Raw genomic sequence first — 26,433 nt, 5'->3', positions numbered from 1 at the left:
GAGGGGAGGGGAGGGGAGGGGGGATAGTAGAGGATAGGAAGGGCAGCAGAATACAACATACACTAGTATGGCAGTATGTAAAAAAGTGGATGTGTAACCGATGTGATTCTGCAATCTGTATACGGGGTAAAAATGGGAGTTCATAATCCACTTGAATCAAATGTATGAAATATGATATGTCAAGAGCTTTGTAATGTTTTGAACAACTAATAATAAAAAAAGTAAAATAATATTTTTAAGCTGTCATAGTGATAGAAGATACTTGTATCATTACTTGAAATGATATTAAAATTATATTACGTTGGATTTTGGAGGCCTGTTATTTGTTTTATTGATTGTAATTTAGTCAAATTTTAAACAAATACTTTAGTAAAAATATGATCAATATCAGTCAATGAGTATCACATGCTTTGCTTTTCAAATATATAAATTATCACAGTATTTCAAATGATCCATCAATGTTGGGATATTTTTATAGGAAAATAGACTAACTCCTGCTTATAGTATCAATAAAGAGATTTGCAGTATCATTTTTAGAATTTATGAGAAAATAACAGCAGAATTCAGTTTATCTAATAACTGCCTGTGTCTGATTTTTTTTTTATAAGATTGAGAGACGAATTTGTCCCCAGGAATATTATTTATTAATAAAAAGTTAAACTTTTGACTGTGTGGTCAATCTTTTGTAAACTAGACAGTGCATTAAATTTACCTTCTTATCATCTGAGTTATACCCTTTCTAAGCCCAAGTTTTAATCTATTAACCTTTGAAAGGGAGTGAGGTATTTACACTGAAGAATCTTAGATGCATAGATTTTGAAATATGTTCCTTGGAAAATAATGTAAATAACTATATGATGCTTTTAAATATAAATTAAAATTGAATAAATGGAAAAAAATTATATGTAGCTTACTTTTACTCCAAAGTCAATTATAAGAAGCACTTTGGTGCTCTTTCAATATTTTTCTTTTCTTTTTCATATATGTATGAAAGTGAATTTCATCAAGATAAAAAGTAATAAATACTAATTAAAGAGTTACTCATTTCATGTGAATAAAAGACTTGCAAAATTCAGCTGTTTGGACTTTACACAGGCCGGGTTTATGTCTCAAGATTTTAGAGTTTCAAATTTCAGGCTGTTGACTAGGTGTTTGCTTTTAGTGTCATAGTTTTAGAGCCAGTGTTCAAAATAAAATATGTTTGAGAGAACATACAGAAAACGTAACCCCAGCACTTGCTACAGTGTGCCTAGCATATAGTAGGTGCTCAGTAAATATTTAACTAAGAAAAGCAGCAGGTTCTTTGTTTACATGCTGTATTCATTTCCTAGGGCAGGCTACCACCAAGTACCACTATCTGAGTAGCTTAAAACTACAGAAATCCATTCTTTCACAGTTCTGTAGGATGGAAAGCTGAAGTTAAGGTGCTCAAGGCTCCAGGGAAGAATCCTCCCTTGCCGCAGTCCTTAGGGTTCCCTGGCTTGCAGCAGTGTCACTTCATCTGTGCTTCCTTTGTCATCTGATCTTCTTTCTTTTGTGTGTCTGTGTCTGACTGTCCTGATGAAGACACTAGTCATTGGATTTAAGGTCCACTCTAATCCATTATGACCTCATCTTAACTTGCTGTCTTCAGATGTTTTCCAGATAAGGAAATTTATAAGTTATAAGTTATAAGAAATTTATAATTTATAAGTTATAAGTTTATAATTTATAAGTTCTGAATAGATATGAATTTTGAGGGAACATTTTTTAACCCAGTGTATCTGCTAATAATAGAACTCTAGTTTTCAGTTATATATATTTTTAAATATTTATTTATTTTTTGTTGTAGTTGGACACAATACCTTTATTTTATTTATTTTTATGTGGTGCTGAGGATCGAACCCAGGGCCTTGCAGGTGCTAGGCAAGCACTCTACTGCTGAGCTACAACCCCATCCCTCAGTTATATTTTATTTCATTTTTTGCATAGAATAAAATTGTCCCATGGCTGGTATAATTTAATAAAAACTTTCCATAGCATAAACAGAAATGACTTGACTGTTTTTAAGCTCATAATTTTCATTGTTGTCATAAACATTAATTTTACTTTGAGATTTCCCTCGAATCATTATACAACCAGGTCTTCCTTTCCTGATGATTCATTCTTACTTTCTCGAAAGTGGTATACATTGCACTTCACACATCCCCCCATGAACTGGAACTTTACCAGGAGTAAAACTACTTTATCTTAAATCTACTAAAATTTTTCTGAGATGGGTGAAATTATTTGGAGCCTGGCATATTATGAGCATTCATTCCTTTAAGTTTGCTCGATGACATGTGTATCCTTTCTTGGGATGAGACTTTGAGGTGCTGAAGAGCACGCAAACATAAACAGGTGCAGCGTCAGGGAAGTGTTCTTCTCTATTGGAGAAGACATGATTGCATAGAAGTGTTTAGCACTAATTGATATGCTAAATACTCTAAAAGTAGTAAAACAAAAAACTTGCCTGGGTTGAAAGGAAAGAGTAAAAGAAGGCACATTACGGTTCGGGAAGTCTTCATAGAATAGGAGCCTGAGGAGGAGTTCATTTCCAAAAGGGTGGAATTTCAAGGTACATTGCAAACACCCTTTTTGATCCCTTCCCTCAGATTTGGATATGACTGGTTTTAGTTTGAAATTTCATATTACTGTATTTTATAAATAACTATCTCCTTTACCTTGAGGAGAGCTGACTGTATTCAAGTATTTTTATGCGTGGATATTATCTAAGTGCTCTATATGAACTACTGTATTTAATTCTTCCATTAATACCGAGAGACAGGTTTTACTGTTATCATCAACATTTACAAATGAGGAAACTGAACTTAATTAACGTTTTACTCCAGTGTTAGCAAGGAGGTAGGATTTAAAATCCAGACTGTTCTGGCTCCTGAGCCAATGCTCTTTTTCCTCTGGTTTTGTTTTTGTTTTTGTTTTACTTGTACGTATCTCATTTGTATTTATCTCTCTTGTGTTTAGTAATGCACTTTATAGATGGTAACAAGTGGGTAACAAGCTCATGTGAGCCTTAGCCTGGCTCGGTTCAGTCTGATTGGCCATACTCCTAATTTTTCATCTAAGTACTGTACTTCTGTACAGTACTTAGTACATCCACTGTACTTCTGTTGTAGGTTTATGGGTTCATTAGCTCCCATTTTTTTTTTAAGAAAAATGTTTATTCTTGTATTATTATAGTATTCATGGATCTCAACCACCTAGTCTCAGAGAAAACGTAAAAACTGTTAACCTCCTTTTCTTCAGGAGGTAAGAAACGTGCTTGATTTACTGTATTATGTGCATTAGTTTGTAAACCTTTTAGGACATAAATAACATTCCTGACCTGTTATTTTTTACCAGCTTAACTGGGCTTTGCTTCTGTCATGAGACCTTTTTTATGATGGATTATCTTGTCCTCAAGAGAAGCTGTTGTTATAAATGTGTTTGGGTCTTCTCCCTTCCAACTAAATTTTATTTTAAGGCATTTTTCATAATGTCTAGTCAAACATTTTCTTCCTTTGTTTCCGTGTCTCATCTTTTATGAAGAGGCCTATAACAATAATTGAAACCTCTGTACTTGCCCATTACTTTAAAAAAAATTTTTTTTTTGTAGTTGTCAATGTCCAGAATGCTTTTGTTTTGTTTGTTTATTTTTATGTGGTTCTGAGGATCAAACCCAGTGCCTCACACATGCTAGGCAAGTGCTCTGCCACTGAGCTACAGCCCCAGCCCTGCCCATTACCTTTTTAACAAAAGAAAATATTAAGGGCTGGAGTTACTTTACGGCTTAGTGGTATAGAGTGCTTGCCTGGCATGTGTGAGGCGCTGAGTTCGATTCTCAGCACCACATATAAATAAAATAGAGGTTCAAAAAAAAAAAAAAGAAGTAAAATATTGAGATCAAATATGAACAAATTATTATTTTTAAACTAAATTTTTGTATTATCTCATCAGCTTTTATTAGAAATAACAATAATATTTCAGTGGTTGTATGATTTTCATACAGTACTACAAATGTCTTCTTCTGTCTTCAGAACTCAGGATCATTCTGTGGGAACTCTTCAAGTTTTGAATTGCTGTTTCCTGGTGCCTGGGACTCAGCCCAGGGCCTCATCATGCTAGAGAAGTGCTCTACCATGGAGCCACACCCGCAGCCCATTCTTCATGTTTTAAAAAGATATAGACGCTGCCCTTCTCTAGTTCGTACCTCAAAACACAGAAGCACTTAACCATACACACACATTATTTGAGACACACCCAGATAGCCTCTATTCTACTTTAAGTCAGGAATTAAACTATGTTTTTATATAAATGTAGCAGAAATCTGTATTGTCGGTATGTGGTAAATGGATCAATATGGCATGTGTATATAGATGCTTATTTATATTTAAACATAGATAAGTACATGTTAATATAAATTTTAATCTTCTGTTGGATTAAACATGGGAAATGAAGCATACTCATAATTTCAGATTCCCCTCCCTTTGAAATACCAATAAATTGACAGCAGAGTGTTTTTTTGTTGTTGTTGTTTTTTTGTTTTTTGTTTTTTGTTTTTTTTTTGAGAGAGAGAATTTTTTAAATATTTATTTTTTTTAGTTTTCGGCGGACACAACATCTTTGTTTGTATGTGGTGCTGAGGATCGAACCCGGGCCACACACATGCCAGGCGACCGCGCTACTGCTTGAGCCACATCCCCAGCCCAACAGCAGAGTTTTTTAAAGGCAAATCCACAAGATGTAAGAAAATAGAAGAAGAAATAACAGCTGCCAATTTTTGGAAACCAGAGTACAGACAGGCATTTAGTAAATTTAATAAACCTGAGAAAGCTAAATCTTGGGCTGTAGTGGGAAAGTGGAGGAGCACCATGCACCATAGCTGAGACCTTCAGAAGGTGGTTGGGAGTTGCTGGCTGTAGGTACCTCTGGAAGTGCAGATGAGGCTAAACAGAGGTGCTGGATAGTCTTTTCAGAAACAGTTAGAGCTTCCAGGTTTCCTTCCAGCGCTGGCCCAGGACTGGAACTTTATTATTGGGAGAGGATGGAGCAGAGGTCCTTTCAGCTGGGACACAGACATTGCTGGGGTGGGCTGCGCTCATGAAAGCAAAGGAATAGAATATCCTGAATTTTGAGCAGTCTAGTCTTTTTCTTCAACCCAGGTCTTAAAACATGGCATCCAGGTGCTTGTCTTCCTGACAAGGTTGGAATAACCTTCTTTGGGGAATGTGGCCAGCACAAGAAAATAAACCCAAAGATCCTGACTTCATGGACCACAGTGCATCTCCTAGGCTAAATCACTCTACAGTGAAGAACACTGTTGTGAAACCCCACAGCTTTTTTAAGTGTCTCACTTTAAATAAAAGCAGATAGCAAAGTACTGCATGTTCATTTAAGGAAAGGGGCTAGCATGAAAGGCAAATGAAAGCAAATGGAAAAAAGAAACTTGTAAGAAGCAAACAATAAAGCAAGAAGAAAACTGTTTTTAATATCTTCAGAAAAATAAGGAGATATTACATCCATAAAACAAGTGTAGGATGCTATAAAAAGGAACATTTTAGAACAACAAAGAGCTTATGAGTGTAAAAAAATAATGGAAATGAAAAACTTAAGAGAAATGAAAAACAATAGAAAATTCCAATTGAGGAAATTTTCCAGAGAATAAAACTTAAAGGCAAATAGATGGGAAATAATAGAGAACATACAAGAAAATTAGATAACAGCCTAGAAGATCCCACACTGTAATAATCAGAGTTCTGGAAAGAGAAAATGGGAAAGAGGGAGGGGAGACTGAGTAAATTGACAAAAGAATTACTGAAGACAGTTTCTTGAGCTGAGAGATGTATAAGTTTCTAAGAAAAGATATACCAAGTGCCCAACTCTGTGGATAAAAGTAGCAAAAGGGGAAATTTCAGAGCAAGGAGAGAGCAGCTCTTTACCATCTTCCAGAGAGGAAAATGAACTTGCATATAAAGGGACAAGAATTCCCCTGGCAAAATGTGAGACCAGAAGACAATGAAACAGTACCTTTGGAGCAAAAATATTTTCCAACTTAGGATTTTGAAGCAGTCAAACAGTTAATTGAGACGATAGACTCATCAGACATTCAGGGTTTCCAAAACTTCCTCTTGTTTCTACACACACTTTCACAGGAGCTGCTGGAGAATGTGTTCCTCCAGAGCAAGGGAATAGACCAGAAAAGTGAAGATGGGAGTGAGAATGGGAGAGCCGGGAATCAGGAGACACGAGGGCAAAACAAAACAGAGGGAAGCCCCAGGTCTGACCTGGGCAGCAACCCTGAGGCCAAGCAGCCCACTTGGGATTTGCCTTCAGGAAGACAAGTCAGTGGCATATGTGTTCTTTAGAACATCACCTAAGGGGATTTGTACCATTTATAGTGAATTTGGGATTGAATGGGCTAAAATTATATAGAAAATGAAGCAACTCAAGAAGCAAGGCAGTGCTTAGTTCCAAGGAAAATAAAAATACTGTGCTGGAAAGAAATGAAGTCAGTAGGTTGCTTGGCTCAGTCATGAAGAGCTTTCACACAGTCTTAGTAAGGCTGACTCCAGGAAGTTGGTTAAAAATCTAACTATATTGACACAATGGGAGGGAAGAGGGAAGGAGTGGGAGTTGAATCAGTGGGGACACTGAGGGTAGGAAAAAATTTTGTGTACCATTTTATATTGCTTTGATTTTATTTTTTAAGCCACAGGAGTTGTTATCCTAAACAACAAAAAGGAAGTTTTTTTAATGAAAATCATTTTACTATAAATCATGGACTTTGAACAAGTGATTTTCATAAGATGCATTTTTTTTCCCCTTCTCTTTTTCTTCTCCAGAAATTAAAACACAGAGCACGGGGTTGTTCACCTGATATCAGACAAATAGACCTTGATGTCAACCGTACATTCAGGGACCATATTATGTTTAGAGACAGATATGGTGTTAAGTAAGTAAAGTTTAATATTATCAAATGTAAAAAATAGCATTTATAAATAGTCTTTATCAAAGCATTAAGATATTTTGTGTAGATTATAATTTTTATTTAGATCCCCAAGATTGAAACATTTGCAAATCATTTGAGTCCATTTGGTATAAAACCTAGGATCTAGCTTAACTAAAAAATGTTAACCTTTGACGTTGTAGATGCTATAAAATTAGTGAAGAATCATTTTCTGGCTTGAGAATTCTTAGGAATACATTAGATACTTTTATGAAAAGTTGTAGAGAAGAGAGATTGTATGTGTTTGAAAACTGTGTCAGTGATAAATATAACCTTGATTTCACGCATAAATGAAACTTAAGGAAATGAATATTAGGACCACACACTGGTGTATCATTGCTATGACATTTTATGATTGAAAGATACAATTTTGCTGACTTCTGTATTTGTCAGAGGCCAACCAGTGAGGTAGAACCCAGTAAGAAATATATGTTAAGAGATTGACTTGTCCAGTTGTTGAGGGCTGGCTTCCCAAGTCCAAATCTACAAAGCAAACTATCAGAAAGGACAAGCTAGAACTCTTGGGCACAAGCTGAAGCTGTTGTCCTTAGGTGGCATTTCTTTTTCAGGGAAGCCAGAATGAACCTGGCCTATTCAAATTTCATAGGATATTCTTCCCCCAGTTTATGTCAACAGAATTTGGATTTTAACTACATCTACAAAATACATTCACAGTAACATCTAGATGAGTGTTTAAATAATAGTGTTCAGTAACCTAGCCAGATTTCTACACAGAGCCAACCGACACAGTCCACCTGTGCCAACTGGTTACTGACACTCATCTCCTTAAGCAATTCTTAATTTCCAGATAAGACAGTAGTAAATTCATTCTTCTGTCTAACATGATACAACAATTCTGCTTACAACTGAAAACACTCTTAATGCTTTTCCCATAAGTGGATATCAAGTTCTTGGGCCATGTTCAGACCTCTGCTTTTCTATCCTGAACTTAAATACTGTCATATAAGTGTAATTATCATAAAGAAGAAAATTTTGTTTGTGTGTACATAAACACACACACACACACACACACACACTCATACCAAAGTGAGGAAGAAGTGTTTGTAAAATTACAGTAATTTCTCCGACTTCCCATATGGGCATAGCTGGTATTTATAGTAACCTTCTTCCACTGCCCATTCTATGTATCATTTGCCCTCATCAAGTACTGCTGCTGGTTATAGTTCTTTTTCTGGTAGAACCTTCTTTCCTGGAAAGTCTGGATTGTTGCCAGTTCTGCCCGAATTGGAAAAAATCAATAGCTTTCCATTGACTTTAACCACAGAGCTTGGTAATACTAAGAGATGCCCCAGTGTTCTCCTGTATTCCAGACATATTCCTCCTATGTCTGTTATATCGTAGCAATCATTTTTCCCCTTAGTAATCAGGATCAATCCCCCTCCTTGTCTGTTGAGGCATAAAGAACTCAAAGTGGTTGTATGGCAGTCCAGTTTTATGGAATCAACTTTATGTCTCCTGGTGGAACCTGCTCTTTTGGAACTAAGATATCTAGATCAACAGAGCCTAAGGTTGCAGGGATAGGAAGCAGAAAACTTCCTAGGGAGTCAGTCATTTGGGATAATAGTGAGTAGAGCTATTCCTGTTTCCACCCTTGAACCTCAATACCTGCATTCTGGCTATGGAAAACATAACAAGCTACCTTCTCTTGGAGGCTGCTATAGAGCATGTCCGGCTTTTTGGAGGACACTGCCCAGTTCTGTTAGGTATTACACTTAGTTGGTGTTGTCATGGAGTCTTCAGAAGGCCTTGCCTCTGTTTTGTTAATCCAGTGGCTTCTGTTTAAAAGGTGGCAACAGTGTAAGACATGTTGAAGTCCTTTGTGTTTTGGGTATAAATCTTTCTGTCAGAATGAAGGTATCTAGTCTCAAATTTAGACTGTTGAGCGTACTGTTTTCATATGCACTTAGGAGAATTTCTTTATTGCAATTGTAAATCTTATATGGATTATTTGTAAGTTTGTAATTTTAAAAGTATGAAATAACTAAATTGTGTTTAATTAAATTTTTATTTCTCTAGGCAACAATCCTTATTTCATGTTCTTGCTGCATATTCTATCTATAATACGGTAAGTCCAAGCATGCCCTATTCTTTACTTGTATTCCAAGAAACAGGAGGTTCCTTTTGGCACCCCCTACATAATAAGGCCCTTGTAGCCCCATTTCTTCATCCCAGGACCTTTTAGTTCTGTGGATCTCTTTATGGCTCCCATAGTAACCCTGAGGTCTTAGAACAGAAGTGATTTGGAAGTGGAAAAAACAAGATATGACCATAGTACACCAGTAAATCTCACTTTTTCTCTCCCGCTACAGATTGTTTTGTTATGTTTTATGGTATTTGTTATAACTTTTAAGCAAACAAGTGAGGAATGGGAAGGTAGGACAGGAAGTTGGTGAATAGATTAATTTTTGCTTGACTCAATAATTCTTCAATAAGTCCTAGAAGGTTGTCTTCCAGTATTATGTTTTATGTATCAGATGATGTTCAGTATGAGTAGAATAAAACTAAACTTTTTAGTAATAAACATACTACTCTTAAGGCATGTACCATTCTGGGGAGAGACCTAACATGGCTGTTAAATAAATACCTATTGACAAGATTCTAGGGAGGAGAACCTTTGAACAAGAGCAGAAGTCAGCTTAAACTGGGGAAATGTCAGAAGGGATTTACTAAAGGAACTTCTCATGGAAATGAAGCTGTACCTGGCCTCAGGGGAATTGGAGCTGAAAGGTGGGAAGCATTCAGGGAGAATAGCTATACTTTCTCCCCCTCTCTGTGGGGCCACATGGTATCTCTGACTATCTCTGTGAATTGTGTATTCTACTGTGTCTATCTCCAGATGGCTTCCTTTACCTGCCTGCTGGTTATTCCATGGCTGAAATTCCACTCACAGAATAGCATACTATTAGAGTACATAACTCCATGTGATTGTAGCCCTCTGGCTTTGTTCACATTTCCTAGAGAGAGTAGAGTGTCTGATTAGTCCATGAAACCAATTAATTATTCTCTTGGTGTCAGGTGTCCTCATCTGGTCCATCAGCTATGGTTCCTATTGCAGAAGCATGAATCACTAAGGCCATATCAAAGCAGGGACTATGAGGAGAGTGGGTAGCTCTTAGAGGGGTGTAGGTTGGGTGGGCATCCAAAAAGTATCTATTTAAGGGTCCAGAAATATAGAGGAAATAAGATAGCAAACTTGGACTTGGAGGAGGAGAGAGATTGCTAGCATCTGAGCAAAGAGGAAGAATAGTGAGCTAAAATCAAACATAAAATGAAATAATATTGGTACTCTTTAAAGAGAGCATAACAGTATCAAACAGAAGATGATTTTAAAAAAAGACTTAAACTTTGTCTACATCTGTGCGTTTATTCTATATGAGAGTTTTTTATTCTTTTATAACATATGGCATTATGCTGTAAAGATTGTAATATTTACCTCTAGAAATGCCCACTAAATAATCTATCTAGGCATTTTGTGATATCTGTAGTTGTATTCTGAACTCCAGTGTCTGTGCTTTCTTTTGCTCTTTAGGAAGTTGGGTACTGTCAGGGGATGAGCCAGATCACAGCTCTACTCCTCATGTACATGAACGAGGAAGATGCCTTCTGGGCCCTGGTCAAACTCTTCTCGGGCCCCAAACATGCCATGCATGGTAAGAACACCCATATGTTATCATAAGCAATAAAATCAGAGAGGGTAAAAGGTAAATGAAAACAAAGTCAAAGATGCCTGGTAGAATTAGTACAACAAACTTAATGTCTCAGAGCTTGTTCAGTGGTGTTTGTTTCTAATTCTTTTGGCTTTTGTTATTAAACTTTTTTCTAACTTTTTCAGTTCACACTGATTTTTCTTTGTCATTTCCCCAAAGTATATTGTTGGTATTTTAAAATTTTTAAATTTTTTTACTTGCCCTCAGTCAGAAGAAACTAATTCAGGTTTGGAGGAATTTAGGAAAAGCTATATTATTTAGAAGAAATAAGATACCTTTTGATCAAAACTTTTAGACAGTCATGCAGTTACCATTTCAGTTAAATGTTACCATTGACTGGATATTGTGATGTACGACTTCTTGTCAAAGAATATTAACTGAGAAATGACATGACATTTAGGCATTTAAAGGAAAAGTACATAATAACACAGTAGTTTCATATTTCAAGTGTGAGTTTTAGTTCTTCCAGCCATATTTTGTTCCATTTTAAGTAAATGGCTGATGACATGTTTTGGGCACTAGATTGTTTAATATTCCAAAACATGCATAATTTTTGGTTTTCAGATTAGCAGATTGTTTTTAATGACCTTTTCCTAATATTTGCCAAGCATGTTCATTAAATTTTATTTTGTAGAGTTTGGATTGCAATTTGTTTTGGAAATAAAAGTGGCATTTATATTAAGGCAAAGTTATTTTTCCAATTCATTTATATGGTAGTATCAAATTAAAACTTGTAATACCAATTACTCTTAAGAATGAATCACCTACGTTCACTTTGTGAATATTTATGCTCTATGTTGTGGGGACCTTCCATGGAAAGTGCTATTTTAACGTTTTCAAAGTTATGGCCTTCCATAGTCCATTGTATATTAAATCTGACAATCTTAGCAAGTGACTTTTGTGGGGGTGTTGTGTGTGGAGGGGTGTGAGGAGTGTGTGCATGTGTGTATGTGTGTTTGCTTTAGTCTATCAATGTTTTTTGCCAATTGTTTTAACACATGTTAATGGTTTCTGGACTCCAAATGTAAGATATATTATTATGTTAAGTTGACATTCAATAGGCAGTATCATTTAAAAAGACATCTTGAGGAAAAAGAACTCTTCTTTATCAGTCTTTATTTTGCTTCCCCATGCAGTGGTATTGTTGATTTGTCTTGAGTGCAATGAAGTATACAATTTAAGTGATATATAATTATGTAGAAGCCTGTCTAATTTTAGAAAATAATCATTTCTTTTAAAACCTATTTGCTAGCAATTATTGTTGCCAGTCTAATCTGTAAAGCAATTTTATCCCAACATTTATTCTTTCAGTGAAGTCTAGGTCATTTTTATGGGTGAGTTTGTACTTAGAAATATTTGTTTGTATGCCTGCTTATGAAGTTTTATCTAAAGTACCCTCTATCCTTTGCATTTCCTTTATTAAAGTGGTGTCACTTGTAAATATGAGAAATCAAAGGTAAGGCTAGAAGAGAGAAGATTTAAAATACTGAGCCTGGGATATCACTGAAAAATAAAGAAATATTAGATATCTTTGTATCACTGAGCTAGTTATTACTGAAGTGCATTGACTTTTTCAAAAAATCATACTTTTCTTGAAATTTTTCCAACTCCCATTCTTGTCAAATTGACCATGAAAATGGCATTGATAGATAAAGATTTTTTTTTTTAAATCATTTCACTGGAAAATATTACTGAGAGAAGAATAGAATCTCTATCTCTGGAAATTTTTACACATACCTTCAAAAACTGAGCAATAAAGTTAAGAGAGAATTCTGCTCAGATTGTAAAGCAATGTTTCCCAGTATTGTGTTCCTGAAGTTCTTGAAGGAACAAAGTTTTGTTTTTTGGAAACAGATGTTTTGTGGGAAAAAAATAGACTCCAAGTTTGGATAAGTCTGGGAGATTGAGAAAAGCAAAGCAAAATGTTTCATGAAATCTAAAAGACGTTAATTAATAGGTTAATATACATCATAAATATTCAAGAACAACATGTAACATACACTATTTACCCCAGGTTCTTTTTAAAAGCATAGAAAATCTATTAACATCTTTCAAAGTTGCTTAGAAACCAGGTTGAAAACACTAAGGTGGAGAAATAAGAGTCCACTGAATTTATATCCTTTTAAATATATCTGAAAGGAAACTCGTGAATAAAAATAGATGTATAAAGTTCAATGAATTAAATATACAAATTAATACTAACTTAACCATTTATAACTAAAAATCTTACAGATTATATTGTATAATCAATTGGATTAAAATATGATTTTTGATGTAACATTGTTTTAGCTTATGTTAAATATAGCTTACAGAAAGTGTTAAAAAGTGATAAAAACTTTGGAAAAATGGTACTAGAGAAATTGTTAAAGTAAACTTGAAAATGTAAATAAATGTTTAAGTAATACATTAACAGTAAAACCAAATGATAAGTAGTTAAGATTAGAACTATAAAAAATTCAATCATTTAAGATATGGCCCAAGGTCTTAAAACGAACACATAATCTTGATTAATAATCTCAGTTTTCTTTTTTTTTGTGGGGGGGGTTTAGTCTACTAGTTTTCCTTTAATTCAGAAATATTCTGCCTTTTACAGAAAATATATTTTATAAAAATATAGGTGAATGTTAACAACAAATCCTAGCTAATAGTCTCATTACCCAAAAGTTTGTATACAATTATGGTTTTGGTGGGAAGGAAAATTATCTTGGTAAGTACTAGATGTTTCTTTTTCCTTTTGATAGGAATGAAAGAAATGTGTTGCATTTTTAAATTGGTGTTTTGTGGATATTGTTTCTGAAGTACTGTTTTTATGTTTGTATTATAGGCTTTTTTGTCCAAGGTTTCCCTAAACTCTTGAGGTTTCAAGAACATCATGAAAAAATACTGAATAAATTTCTGTCCAAGCTTAAGCAACATTTGGTAGGTAGATGTGACACTGACTTAACACCCACCTGTTCCAATAATGAAGCTACAGTGATATTTGGTCTTTGGCCTCAGTTAACTCATTAATTTATAGTGTCATCCATTTCATTTACTAAACAGTTAAAACAATTCCCAGTTTGATGAACATTAGATTTGTAAAATTTAATATTGATGATCTATCACAGTTTTAATTAGTAGATTCAGATTTCTGTGAAGCTGGTAAGTGGAAACAATGAAGTTTTTAAATGAAATGTGATTTCTTAGTTACTTTGGAGGTTTTTGAATTGCACAAAAAGTATTTTGAGGTTCTTACAAACTCATTCCTCATGAAATATATGTGTGCTTTACTACAAGATATAATACTTTAGTAAAACAAAGATAGTTAATTGTAAAATATGTTAGTGAAAAATAAATGTATTACAGTCCTTTCATGAGAAATTTATTCTGGGGTTAATCTTGAAAGGTAAAATTTTGGGAGAAAAAGTAAGAATAGGAAAAGAAATCAAGAAAAAGGTTGTAAAGAGATGTTTTGGGTTTTTTTCTTAAATATCTTTATTTTACTTATTTATTTTCATGTGGTGCTGAGGCTCGAACCCAGTGCCTCACGTGTGCTAAGCAAGCACTCTGCAACTCCAGCCCCCAAAGGTGGTTTTTTTAATATTTATCCTTGACAGCTATCTCCATTATCCTTCCTAATTTTGTGTATTGTATTGTCATAATCTGTTGGTTACAATCCAGAAATTGTGAGGTCTTTGTTTTTTTAGGATACTCAAGAAATCTACACGAGTTTTTACACAATGAAATGGTTTTTTCAGTGTTTCCTTGATCGTGTAAGTATTTATTTACAAAACTCTATCATAAAATCCTGATCACAAGGTGAGGCAAACTGTTAATCTTACTTCTGTTTTGTTTTATTTTTCATTACAGACTCCCTTTACTCTAAACCTCAGAATATGGGATATTTACATCTTTGAAGGAGAACGAGTTCTTACTGCCATGTCCTACACAATCTTAAAATTACACAAAAGTAAGAAAATGTTTTAACTGAAGATTTCATAAAAATCAAGACTTATTTTAACTTTGATGTGTCAATCCCCACTGGGCTCCTTATCCATTGTCTCCGTGATAGTATAAAAAAAGTCCTTGAGAATCAGTGGGGAAGTTTTCTTCAGTTGGTAGTTTACTTTTTTGTGGTTCTTTTTCCTACTAGAGCTGTGTATGGCAAAGATCTTGGATTCTTTTCTCCTTATAACAGTTTCACTGGAGTGGTAGAATGAAATTTGTTGGTTTCACTAATAATGATATTCTAAAATATTGGTTTTCACTGGATCTTCTTTTTTTAAATTAATTTTTTATTTATGTATGACAGCAGAATGCATTACAATTCTTATTACACATATAGAGCACAACTTTTCATATCTCTGGTTGTACACAGAGTATATTCACACCAATTTGTGTCTTCATTCATGTACTTTGGATAATAATGATCATCACATCCCACCATCACTTCTAACCCTATGTTCGCTGGATCTTCTTGTTCTTTTCATTGATCTGAATTTCAAGTTTGTAATAGAACAGAGAGAGCTTTAGCCTCATGATTTAAGGGTGCTACAGAGAATATTTCTATTATTGTTTCCTTCATTTAGGAATAAGAGCTTCCAGCTCCAAGTTGTAGATGGGGAATTTATAGATCAGCTCTGCTTGACTGTGTCATGGCCTCTGAGGCAAGTAAAGGCAGTGTCTGTAGTTGCATAAATGTAGAAAGGATTGTTTTTTAAAACAGAACAACAAAACACATTTTAGTCTCAGTTGCAGTATTTCAAGGGCTCTGTAAATTGAGTTGCTATGCCTTACTATAAAATTAAGAAATGAGATTTTCTTCATGAATGTGAAGAATCATATTCACTTTAAAGTCTCAGTTCAACCGTAAGCATTCTGTGGCTCTTCTTAAAACTATACAGAGGTGTGAATCACTGAAAGCTTTAGAACTTTATATAGTACTTCTAATCTAGACCATACCACATAATTTCACGTTCCACGTATACTCTGCTCTCTCATGTTGTCCTTGAATGATCTCCTCAGCATCCCATCTGCAGTAGGAGCCAGTTGAGTGCATGAGGTTATGTTTATGGTTTTTCTGTCTACTGTGCTTGGTGTTCTAAGTACATGCTAGGTACTTTGATGTAAGATTGTTATGTTATTTATGTGAACAGAGTGGACTTCAGAGGGCCAGATCAACCACACTTTTACCTAGGAATAAGAATGCCCATTATAAGATACCTTTGTATTGTTTACTCTGTTCAAGAAAAGGATTCAGAAGCGTGGTGATTCTTTTCCCTTGTATTCAGGCTCTGTTTCCTCAACACATAGACTAAAGTACCACGACAAAACCTTTGACAACAAATTGCTATCCAAGACCCAGGGTTCTGTCTTATAACCAAGTGAAATCCCTCTTTCTTCTCTTCCTGCCTCTCCTCCACTTCAGTTACTTCCTTTCTCTCTGGATTATGAATAAAATGAGGTGTGGAACAAAAATAAAATTTTTATTAAGAGATATCAATGTTCCCTAAACAGTGAAAAAGTAGAAACATATTTCTTTGTAGCTCTTTTTTTCTTCTTAAATTGTTTTTATTTATATGACCCTTTATCAATTTTGACAAGTAAAAAGTTTCTTTACCCTTTGTAAATAAACTTTAAGCACAGCAGTTACTTTATATACTAGCATATCATTGGACTAAATAAACTGTAGAAAAATTTCTCTGCTGCTCTGTATTTTTTATTTATTTATTTATTTATTTTTGGCTAGGGAAACAAAGCTCAAGAGCTTAAACTAATTTCCTTCATCACCATGTGAAGCCTTAAAACCTGAATGGTAGTTGAAAGGGAGGGAGGATGGAGAGATGTTACTAAGAGGTAAAAAAGTTTCAGCTGGACAGAAGGAATGGTTCTGGAGATCTATTGTACAGCCTAGTGACTGAAACTAATAATATTAGTGAATATTTGAAAACTGCAAAGTAGGTAGACTTTCAGTGTTCTCATTACAAAAATAAATATGTTTGATGGATATGTTAATTAGATTGGTCTAATCATTCCACAATGTTATACATACACCAAATCATCTTTGAAGATGATTTTGTAATAGACCATAGTTTACACCTTAAATACATACAATTTTTTATTTGCCAATTAAAAAATAAAGCATAAAGAAGAAAAACTTCTTTTGGGACACTTACTCAGTGGTTAAGAGGTTTTTTCTTTTTTCTCTTTCTTCCACATTGCCTTAATATTTAGAGACTTTGTTACTAGAGGTTCATGGCAAAGTGGTTTAAATAGCAAAAAATGAGAAACAATCTGAATGTCCATAACTAGAAGACTAATTAAGCAAATTACAATGCATTCATTACATTGCACTATTATATCACTATGAATAATGATGGTATAAAATCATATCTGTTGAAGTGAGAGATATCAGTGATATATTATTGAAAGGGAACAAAGCAAGAAGGTGAATAACTTTGTAAATATCATTTAATTTTGTGAATTGATACACATATGCACATGTGAATATACATACCTGTGAGTAAGGGGTAGTATGATCTTAGTGGGTTTTTATTTTCCGATTTGTGTCTGTAGTTTGAAATTTTTTCTGATGAAACTACTTTCATATGCAGAAATAAACTCTACAAATTAATAATCCCTTTTAAAAAAAGTTCTGAACCACTAATAAATACAGACTTAGAAGTGGATTTGCCTGTGACAGTTGGAGCTTTAAATCAATAAAAGAGAAAGGCCTCATGTCTTCCTGGGTGCCTTTCTCTGTCAGTTGTCTCAGAGAAGCTCTTACTCTGGGTTACTATTAATGCCTATATATTATTACTCTTAAACCAATGAGAAGGTGTTTGACAGTATTTGCCAGCTCCTCTTTCTCCCCAGTAAGATTAACCTGCATTTCTTTGTGACCATTTCAGTATCAGAAAAAATTTTTTTTTAACATTCACAAGGCCATGTGAAAGTTGTTTAGGTTTTTTCAATGCCCTTTTTATAAATGTGCTATACCAAATAGAATGTATTATCTTTTCAACCTAAAGTAACTGTTGACTTAGCATTTGCATTTCTGTCATCCTTTCTTAGAACATCTAATGAAATTGTCTATGGAAGAACTTGTAGAATTTCTTCAGGAGACTCTAGCAAAGGATTTTTTCTTTGAAGATGATTTTGTAATAGACCAACTTCAGATTTCTATGGCAGAACTAAAGCGGGCGAAATTAGACCTCCCAGAACCTGGTAAGAAATACCCCAATGTTTTATATCTAAATTATAATTAAGATTGGAAGACATGGCACAATTAACATGGATTATTTCTTTTTCATAGCACAAGCATAATACTCTTGAAGAAATAATATAAATGAATGCCTTACCAACTGTCTTTAGCTTTTTTAAAAAAATTTATTTAAAGAAAAAGCAAGTAAACATTAAATCTTCATATCCTAATGGAACAACTGTACTGTTCCTACTTACATTTATAAATTTGGTTGACAAATAATACTAATTTTCAGAAGTAACTATGATGTTATTTAAACTAATATAACAATAAGCACTTTTTACTTTCATCATCTCATTTTATGAAACTATACAATAGCAGAGCAAGTAAAGTCCCACTTTATAGATTAGAAAATTCAAACTTAAATAGAAAGCTACAGAAATTCCAAATTGCATTAACAAGAGTAGAGTCTGGACTTTCTGATTACCAATCCAGGGCTCTTGTAGGTAATACATTTTATTCACTTACTTCAAAACATTCCAGGACCTACTGTTAGGCTTTCTGCTGGAGAATCCTCTGAGAATTTGAAAACTTAAGAGAAAAAAATGTGTTCTTGCTTTCAGGTCCACACAGTTGAGATTATTTACACAGATGATAACAAAGTGAATGGAACAGTAATAGAGCTAGGTACAAGATAAATGGTAAGGGTAGGGGAGCTTGAGAGGGAGAGAAAAGAAAATGTAGAAAGATCACAGTAGGAGTAACTTTTAAGAGTTCTGACCAGATAGTATTTAACAATGTATGATATCCTGAGAAAAGGTTATTTTTTCCTCTTTCACCTTTGTTGCAGTGGAGGATATGGTAAGAGGATGGGGCAGTGGAAGATCATGGGCGAGAGATGAAAAGTTATTTACGCTCTCAGGTAGAGGTGAATTTGGCATTTCCTGATCCTTGTGTCATCAAGGATGTATCTGTATAGAAGGAAAGCAGAATTGAATTAATGGAAAATATATTTCACTTTCAGTAAAAATTAAGATGTTCTGATTTTACTTACTTAATTGAGAAGGGATTAATCAGCACTTCTGTGAGGTTTGGGGTCATCAGGATTGACTAGAAAATAACCCCTCACAGCATACACAGTTAGGTTGAGCATAGGCCTTGTGAAACCATCGCCTTCACTAAGTGAGGTGAACCCACCCTTGTTCAGTATAATGATGTCCATTTTCTATTAATTCTTTCCTGTAGCAGGAAATGCATTTGGAGCAGCAATTACTATACTCTTACTATTGTGATGCTTATTTTTTCAACGTATTGTCCACTTTTAAAAAGAATTTAATGCAAGTTTTAGTAAAATACACACATAAGGAAAAAAAAATTGCAACATTTAAACCTGAGATTAAAATTTAAAACCTGTGTAATGGAAGCAGGATGGTGGTAATGATTTAGCATCTAATTAGTAGCTAGTATTTTGCAAAATGTTACTATGTGGCACATACTATAGGGACTCCCTCATCTATTCCCTAAAAATAACTCTGAAAAAGTGATTGGCCTCATTTTACAGATGAGGAAACTCAGCAGTTTATAAGAGCTTTTAATTAAGAAATGATAGAGGGCCGGGATTAAAGGGAGATGGATAGATAAGCACTGCAAGAAGTCTGGGCGATGCTTCTTGATCATCCTGGCAGTGAAGAGAGCTGAAAGAAGGTGGCGCTGCCCTTTCCAGCACAGCGTCTCTCCTTCTGTACTGGGACATGTACTTCCGGATTTTTTTGTCACTTGGCCTTCACAAATTGTGAACTACCTATGGAACATTAAGATAATGAAACGAACATTGTACCAAGAAATTTTAACGTCATCTCTGTCCTCTTAAAAAATGTGAGACGGGAGCAGGGCTTTGCTTTTTCTGTTTTCATACCTGTTAATTCCTCCTCATTACTTCGTGTTAGTTTGTTGGGTTTCCAGAAAGAATTCACTAGCATTTTGAGATTGCATTGATTTATTAAAGATTTAGGATTTCTGAGGGGAAAACAGTGTTCTTATTTTAAAAACTGGGTTTTCTACTAAAGAGCTTTTATTTTTAGTTATTTGAGACTACTCTGATAACCCTCAGTATACATTGTTTTCCTCATTTAACTGTTACGTATTTCTTACCTACTGACTCCAGCCCCTAATTATGTCCTGTGTAAAAACCTGGCCACTGACACTGTGGGTGGGTAGCTCTACCAGAGCACCATGGTCTATGGTCGCATGCACAAGGTTCACTTCTATGGTTGTCATCAAGATGAGGAGAACATAGGCAGAGTAGTGGCTGGGGGCCCCTAGGTTCCTCAAGGGATGATTTTATCTTTGGCTGTTATAAGTTGCATCTTTTTTTCTTCCATTTTTTTTTCTAACTAGTTAGACATTTGGCATTTTTTATATTTTTGTAGCCACTACCTTGATTGTTTTCTTTGATTTGTAGATATACAATTATATCTTCAAAGGATAGTAGTTTTTCCTTTCTTTTCAGTATTCATGCTTCTTATTTTTTCAAGTCAAGAAAGTATCCAGCTATTTTTAACTATTATTGATATTTTATATATTCATTTTGTTTATGCATATTTTATAGTTTCTATTTAACTTTTTTTTTTAATTTTTACTGTTGGTTGTTAAAAACATTACATAGTTCTTGATATATCATATTTCACACTTTGATTCAAGTGGGTTATGAATCTGTATACCCCGTATACAGATTGCAGAATCACATCAGTTACACATCCATTGATTTACATATTGCCATACTAGTGTCTGTTGTATTCTGCTGCCTTTCCTATCCTCTACTATCCCCTCTCCCCTCCCCTCCCTTCTTCTCTCTCTACCCCCTCTACTGTAATTCATTTCTCCCCCTTGTATTATTTTTCCCTTTCCCCTCACTTCCTCTTGNAATCCACAAAACTACAACTATCTTATATTTGATAAAGGGGCTAAAAGCATGCAATAGAGGAAGGATAGCATCTTCAACAAATGGTGCTGGGAAAACTGGAAATCCATATGCAACAAAATGAAACGGAATCCCTTTCTCTCGCCATGCACCAAAGTTAACTCAAAATGGATCAAGGAGCTTGATATCAAATCAGAGACACGGCGTCTGATAGAAGAAAAAGTTGGCTACAATCTACATACTGTGGGGTCGGGCTCCAAATTCCTCAGTAGGACACCCATAGCACAAGAGTTAATAACTAGAATCAACAAATGGGACTTACTGAAACTAAAAAGTTTTTTCTCAGCAAAAGAAACAATAAGAGAGGTAAATAGGGAGCCTACATCTTGGGAACAAATCTTTACTCCTCACACTTCAGATAGAGCCCTAATATCCAGAGTATATTTAACTTTTTGAAAACATTTTATTGTGAAAGTTTTAAAACTTAAAAAAAGTAGACCACCTAGGCTATCACTCAGCTTATTGAATGTTTTTAAAGTGAAAATAAAGACATCAGGATACTTCACTTCTGTGTCTAAGAAACAAGGACCTTCTGCCTAACAATGGCACCTTTTTCACATCAACAAAGTAACAGTGTGATTCCCCAATATTAGCTCATGCCAGGTCCTTGTTGAATGTTTCCACTTGTCCCAAGACTGCCTTTTTCGGGGGTCAAAAAATATCAGGGTTTGAACTCAGGGGGCACTCAACCACTGAGCCACATCCCCAGCACTATTTTGTATTTTATTTAGATACAGGGTCTCACTGAGTTGCATAGCGCCTCACTTTTGCTGAGGCTGGCTTTGAACTCACGATCCTCCAATTACAGGTGTTCACCACTGCTCCCAGCACATACTGCCTTTTTAACTGTTTTTCTCAACAGCATTTATTTGAGAGTCACCCTTTGTGTTTGATGTGCTTCTTTAGACTCTTGACATGGAGCAGTGCGCCTCTCCTCTTACCCACCCCACCATACCTTTCTTTCCTTCCTCCCTTTTTTCCTTCCTTCCCTCTTTCTTTCTTATTTCACCCCTCCTTCCTCCCTCTTGTTCCTTCTCCTTCTTCCCTTGTATCCACCTGTCAGTCTGTCCTTCCTTCCCTCCCTCCTATTGCCATAGAGGTCCATCCAGTCATCATGTGTAATGTCCCACATTCTGGAGTTGTCTGATTTCTTTCGCAATGTCACTTAACTTGTTCCCCTAGCATCTGTGTGTCCTGCAATCTAGAAGTAAGATATAGCAATTTAATTAGATTCATATTAAACAGGAGGTACATAGTGACTAAGGGTTTCTTTGTTGTTGTTGTTGTTGTTGTTGTTTGTTTGTTTTACTATGAATGATTCTGAGTTTTGCAATTAGGACCAGATTATCTTTTTTTTTTTTTTTTTTTTTTAGGGGAGAGAATCTTTTTTTTTTGTTTTTTGTAGATGGACACAACACAATGCCTTTATTTTTTTTATGTGGTGCTGAGAATGAATGGAAGCCGGGTCCCGCCCATGCTAAGGGAGTGCTCTACCGCTGAATCACAATCCCAGCCCAGGACCAGATTACTTTAATTAAAATTTTTAATTAGAAAATTTTATTAAAAAAAAAAAAAAAAACACCTTTCAATTAGCAAGTAATCTGTGGCAAAATATTGTGACATCGTTCAGATACCCAGTTTTCTTTAACCTTTCCCTTGATACTTCTAGCCTCCATTGATAATCCTTGCCTAAATTAAATTTTGGGGCACACTTTCTGTAACAAAGAACTTTTCCTCCTTTATCAGCTGTAGCTTTTTAGTTACCTTAAATTGTAATTCCTACTGAAAAGCTAGAATAAATGCTTAATTTCTTTTCTTACTGATCTTTTCCTCCTCTGTTCTATTCAAATGTAACTGGTGGCAGAGTTTTTGTGAATTAGTGAAAGTCATCAAGTCATCTTGTGTTTCTCTACTGTGCCTGCCAATTTGGCCAAAAGTTTTAGCTCCTGGCATATATAGAAGAATCAAGAGAAGATTTTTTTCTTAGAATAATTAAGAACCACTTTCAAATTTATCTTTTAAGTACCAGAAAATATGAAACTGAATAAATCTTTTTAAGTGAACATTTTGTTGCTTTTGGCTTTGATACAGGTGCTTTTTTCTCCTAGAGAAATTTGGATTTTTTATTTTGTTTATAGAAAATGAACTTTGCTGGCTTCCACATTTAAAGTGAAAATAAAGTTTCCTTTATAGGTCTTTTGTACTGGTAGTGACAAGTTTTGATTGGAACATAGGAAGAAGACACTCACTTGTGCTCACAGTAGTGCTATTCATGCAGCACAATTTGAAATTATTTCATGCTTAGTTCCAGAGAACTGCTCTGTCTCAATCCTGCTCTGGTCTCTGCTTCCCTACCTATTCCTTCCATCTCTTTTTTCTTCACTGGTTTCTTTTCTTGAGCTAATCTTTAAAATGAGCTACATAAAGTTGTTTATCTTGTGCTCTTTCCTTGGGCAGTTTAGTTTCCCAGTCAGAGCAATCTTAGAAGATTTCCAAGTCTGTGTGTCTATTCAACATCTTGGTCCTGGGAACTGAATTCCAACCTGTTTTGCCAATACTATAATTGGGCATCTTAACCTGCCTTCCTCTCAGATACTGCAAACTGGATGTCTAACTGAGCCAGCTATCTTTCCACTAATCTCGGAAGCTTCCCCTATTTCTCTTACATATTTCCTGTTGTCACAAAGTGGTCAACACCCATCTTTTCCTTCTTGCTCCTGCCTCTACTTCCTGGCACCCAGTTACTATGCAGTAGCTCATCAAGTGCTTTGTCTTTTAGTTCTTAACATCTCTGACATTTCTCTCCTGGAGTAGCAGTGGCATAAACTGGGGCCTCTACTGTAGTGCCCCTTCCTCATAGAACCAGAATGGTGGTATGAAATTCACATTCCCTCCTGGTACAGTCCAGTGTTTATGGGAGAAAACAAAAAGTCCTTGGTTTGGCATAAAAAACTCTCTTCTTGTCTTCTTTTCCACTTCATCCTTCCCACCTTCCCAGAACCATTAGGCAGCATAATAAATAGTAATAATAACAGGAAACAGTTTTGAGTTGTAAGTGATAGACTCCTTGCTGAATGATTTATATGAACATTACTTATTTTCCCCCAGCAACCCTTTGGAATGGGTTTTTGTTAATGCAAGTTTGTTTTTGTGTTTTGTTTTGGTTACTTTCAAAGACAATTTTCTATGCACAGGTTTATTTAGATTTTTTAAATTAGTATTTTATATTTTCAAGTAGAAAATTAAGAAATCTATTTTTTTAAAAATATTTAATTCAGTTTAAAAAGTTAACATAGAGCTGGAGGTGTGGCTCAGTGGTAGAACTGTTACCTAGCATGTGAAAAGCCCTGGGGTCCCATCTTCAGTATTGGAAGGAAAATTTAAAAAAAAAAAAAAAAGCATAGTATTTTTAAATTTTGAAAATTTTAACATTCTCTTCTAAAGAAACTTTAGTAAACATTTTAAATTGTATTTATAAATCTGATATGTCCAATTTGACTTAAATATCAGTTTTTACTTTGAAAACAAAATCTCCAATATTACAATAACTCATAAATCTAATTAACACCTCAGAATATGCCAAATCTTAAATCTCTTAAATATTTCTATACTGCTTATAAGTTTAAAATCAAAAGCACAAATCATGACTCATTTACATATCTTAAGTTGGCATGAAAAGGCTAACCATGGCCAAATTCTCTTAAATATTGACACGTAAAATAAGCAAGATATGAAATACAAGCCGATCCCTTACTTAATACAAAAAAATACAGAATTGATCATGTGTTTTATTCTCTTAAACTTGTCCATACTTAGTTCTAGATCTTTAGGAACTGAAAGATTTTAGTTTTTTCAGATAAATTTTGGGATACCTAGTGGAACTACAAACTGGGACATCATCTGAGTTCTTGGCAGTGACCCCACCTTCAGGCTGCCTCCCTTTCTATTTTCACAAGGTTGGTGCCCTTAGGCGGTTTTGTCCGGTGTCCCCGTGTCCCGTGCTCTAGATACTTAGATTCCAGTTGCACTCTGCCTCCTCCTTACTTTTCAAGGAAGACCACATCTTCCTACCTGGTGGGTTTGACTTTGCATTTCTTTTGTCTTTTACCTCTACCTTGTACTTTTAGAGGTCTTTGAATCTTAGGGACTAATATGTTCTTTTCATTTGTTTCTTATTTGTTAAGGCCATATTTCTTGCATTAATTGTCATTTATTTTAATTTATGGTAGTTTTCATTCTAATTTTGCCATCAGTTACTATCAATAACTTACAGAAGAGGAAATTTGGGCTTCCAGGTGAAGTATTTGCCCAAGGTCCTACATTTAGTAGGTGATAGGCATTTTAGTTGACCCAAGCCTGACTCCAAGGCCAATGCTTTACATGACAACAAAATGGCTACTACTCAGAGGTCACAATTTGATGAGGTAAAGGGTGGGGAGGCTGCTCATTCATAGTAATTTGCCTTTGAATATGCTTTTCCTCCAAGAATGTTCCTAACAATTCTTCAGTTGGTTTTCACCATTCTGCTAAGTTTTCACAAATGTAGCTTCAGCATCATTATTTTACTGAAGCCTTCCCAGCAAGCCCCTACCTCTCCAAACCCACAGAATTTGATCACCTGTTGAATTTGTTCCTGAACTGAACTCCTCTGCATGCTCCTGTCTTCACACTTCCAGTGCTTGGCCCCTTGTGTTAGCGCATCTCTTGGATGGAGTGGGTTCCTTGCACAATTCTGCATTATTGGCATAAATGGAGTGCTTGGCATATAGCTGACACTCAAAGTTTGTTTGTTTGTTTTTTCCCTGAAATGAATGAAATTTTATTTTTTTTTTTTTTCAGGTAGTAAAAGTCTGTCTACAAAGGGTTAGCCCAAAGCAGTTTTTTTGAAGTGATGAATCATTCTGTATCATTGGTACACACGTCAATTTTACTGTATGTTAAAATTTCTGAGTCTGGAGGTGTGGCCAGTGGTGGAGTACTTTCCCAGCATGCAGCACTTTTTGAGGGTTTGAGCGAGTTTTCACTTTTTGTTTATGTAAACCAGTGTCCCACACACTGCACTGTTTACATGTGCGTGAATTGAAACTCCAGGGAACACAAAATGTTATGTTGTTAAAATGAAATCATTTCACAGATTTGTTGAATTGTATGGTCTGAATAGGTTTACAATGAGAAATTTGTTAATAATTGTCTCCTTTGTTTCCCTTATCTTTTAAAAGCTAATCTGCTGAGAAGAAAGACCTACAAGCTTAACTACAATAAAGTCTTTTAAGTTATAGCTATAACTTAGAAGCAAACCGTACCTCATTTAATCACCTTGTTCAAGGCTATAGTAATGTTTGAACTGTGTGTTCTTCTGGCTTACAGGTACATTGAACAAATAAAATTTGTGATTCAGTTACATATATGAAATCCATAATTTTGTGAGAATATTTAAAAACTTAGTTGAGCTTAGTACTTGATCTGGAGAGGGATAGGGTAACAGAATAGTAGATGAATTGTCACAGCAATCACCTCC

General features: G+C 34.9%; 1 protein-coding gene across 1 annotated transcript in view; it reads left to right on the top strand.

Moving 5' to 3' along the window:
• Usp6nl (USP6 N-terminal like) overlaps positions 1–26,433 on the top strand; it is a 104,787-nt gene that overhangs the window by 62,174 nt on the left and 16,180 nt on the right. The window contains exons 7-14 of the mRNA XM_048812751.1: positions 4,724–4,761; positions 6,861–6,970; positions 9,062–9,110; positions 10,575–10,695; positions 13,577–13,671; positions 14,439–14,504; positions 14,602–14,701; positions 17,806–17,958. Coding sequence (XP_048668708.1) covers positions 4,724–4,761; positions 6,861–6,970; positions 9,062–9,110; positions 10,575–10,695; positions 13,577–13,671; positions 14,439–14,504; positions 14,602–14,701; positions 17,806–17,958 — 732 coding nt within the window. The remainder of the gene's footprint in view (positions 1–4,723; positions 4,762–6,860; positions 6,971–9,061; positions 9,111–10,574; positions 10,696–13,576; positions 13,672–14,438; positions 14,505–14,601; positions 14,702–17,805; positions 17,959–26,433) is intronic.

The sequence above is a fragment of the Marmota marmota genome, unplaced genomic scaffold (genome assembly GCF_001458135.2).
Source record: "Marmota marmota marmota unplaced genomic scaffold, marMar, whole genome shotgun sequence".
NCBI lineage: Eukaryota > Metazoa > Chordata > Mammalia > Rodentia > Sciuridae > Marmota > Marmota marmota.
The sequence above is the reverse complement of the archived record's forward strand: the minus strand, read 5'-3'. Positions and strand labels throughout refer to the sequence as shown.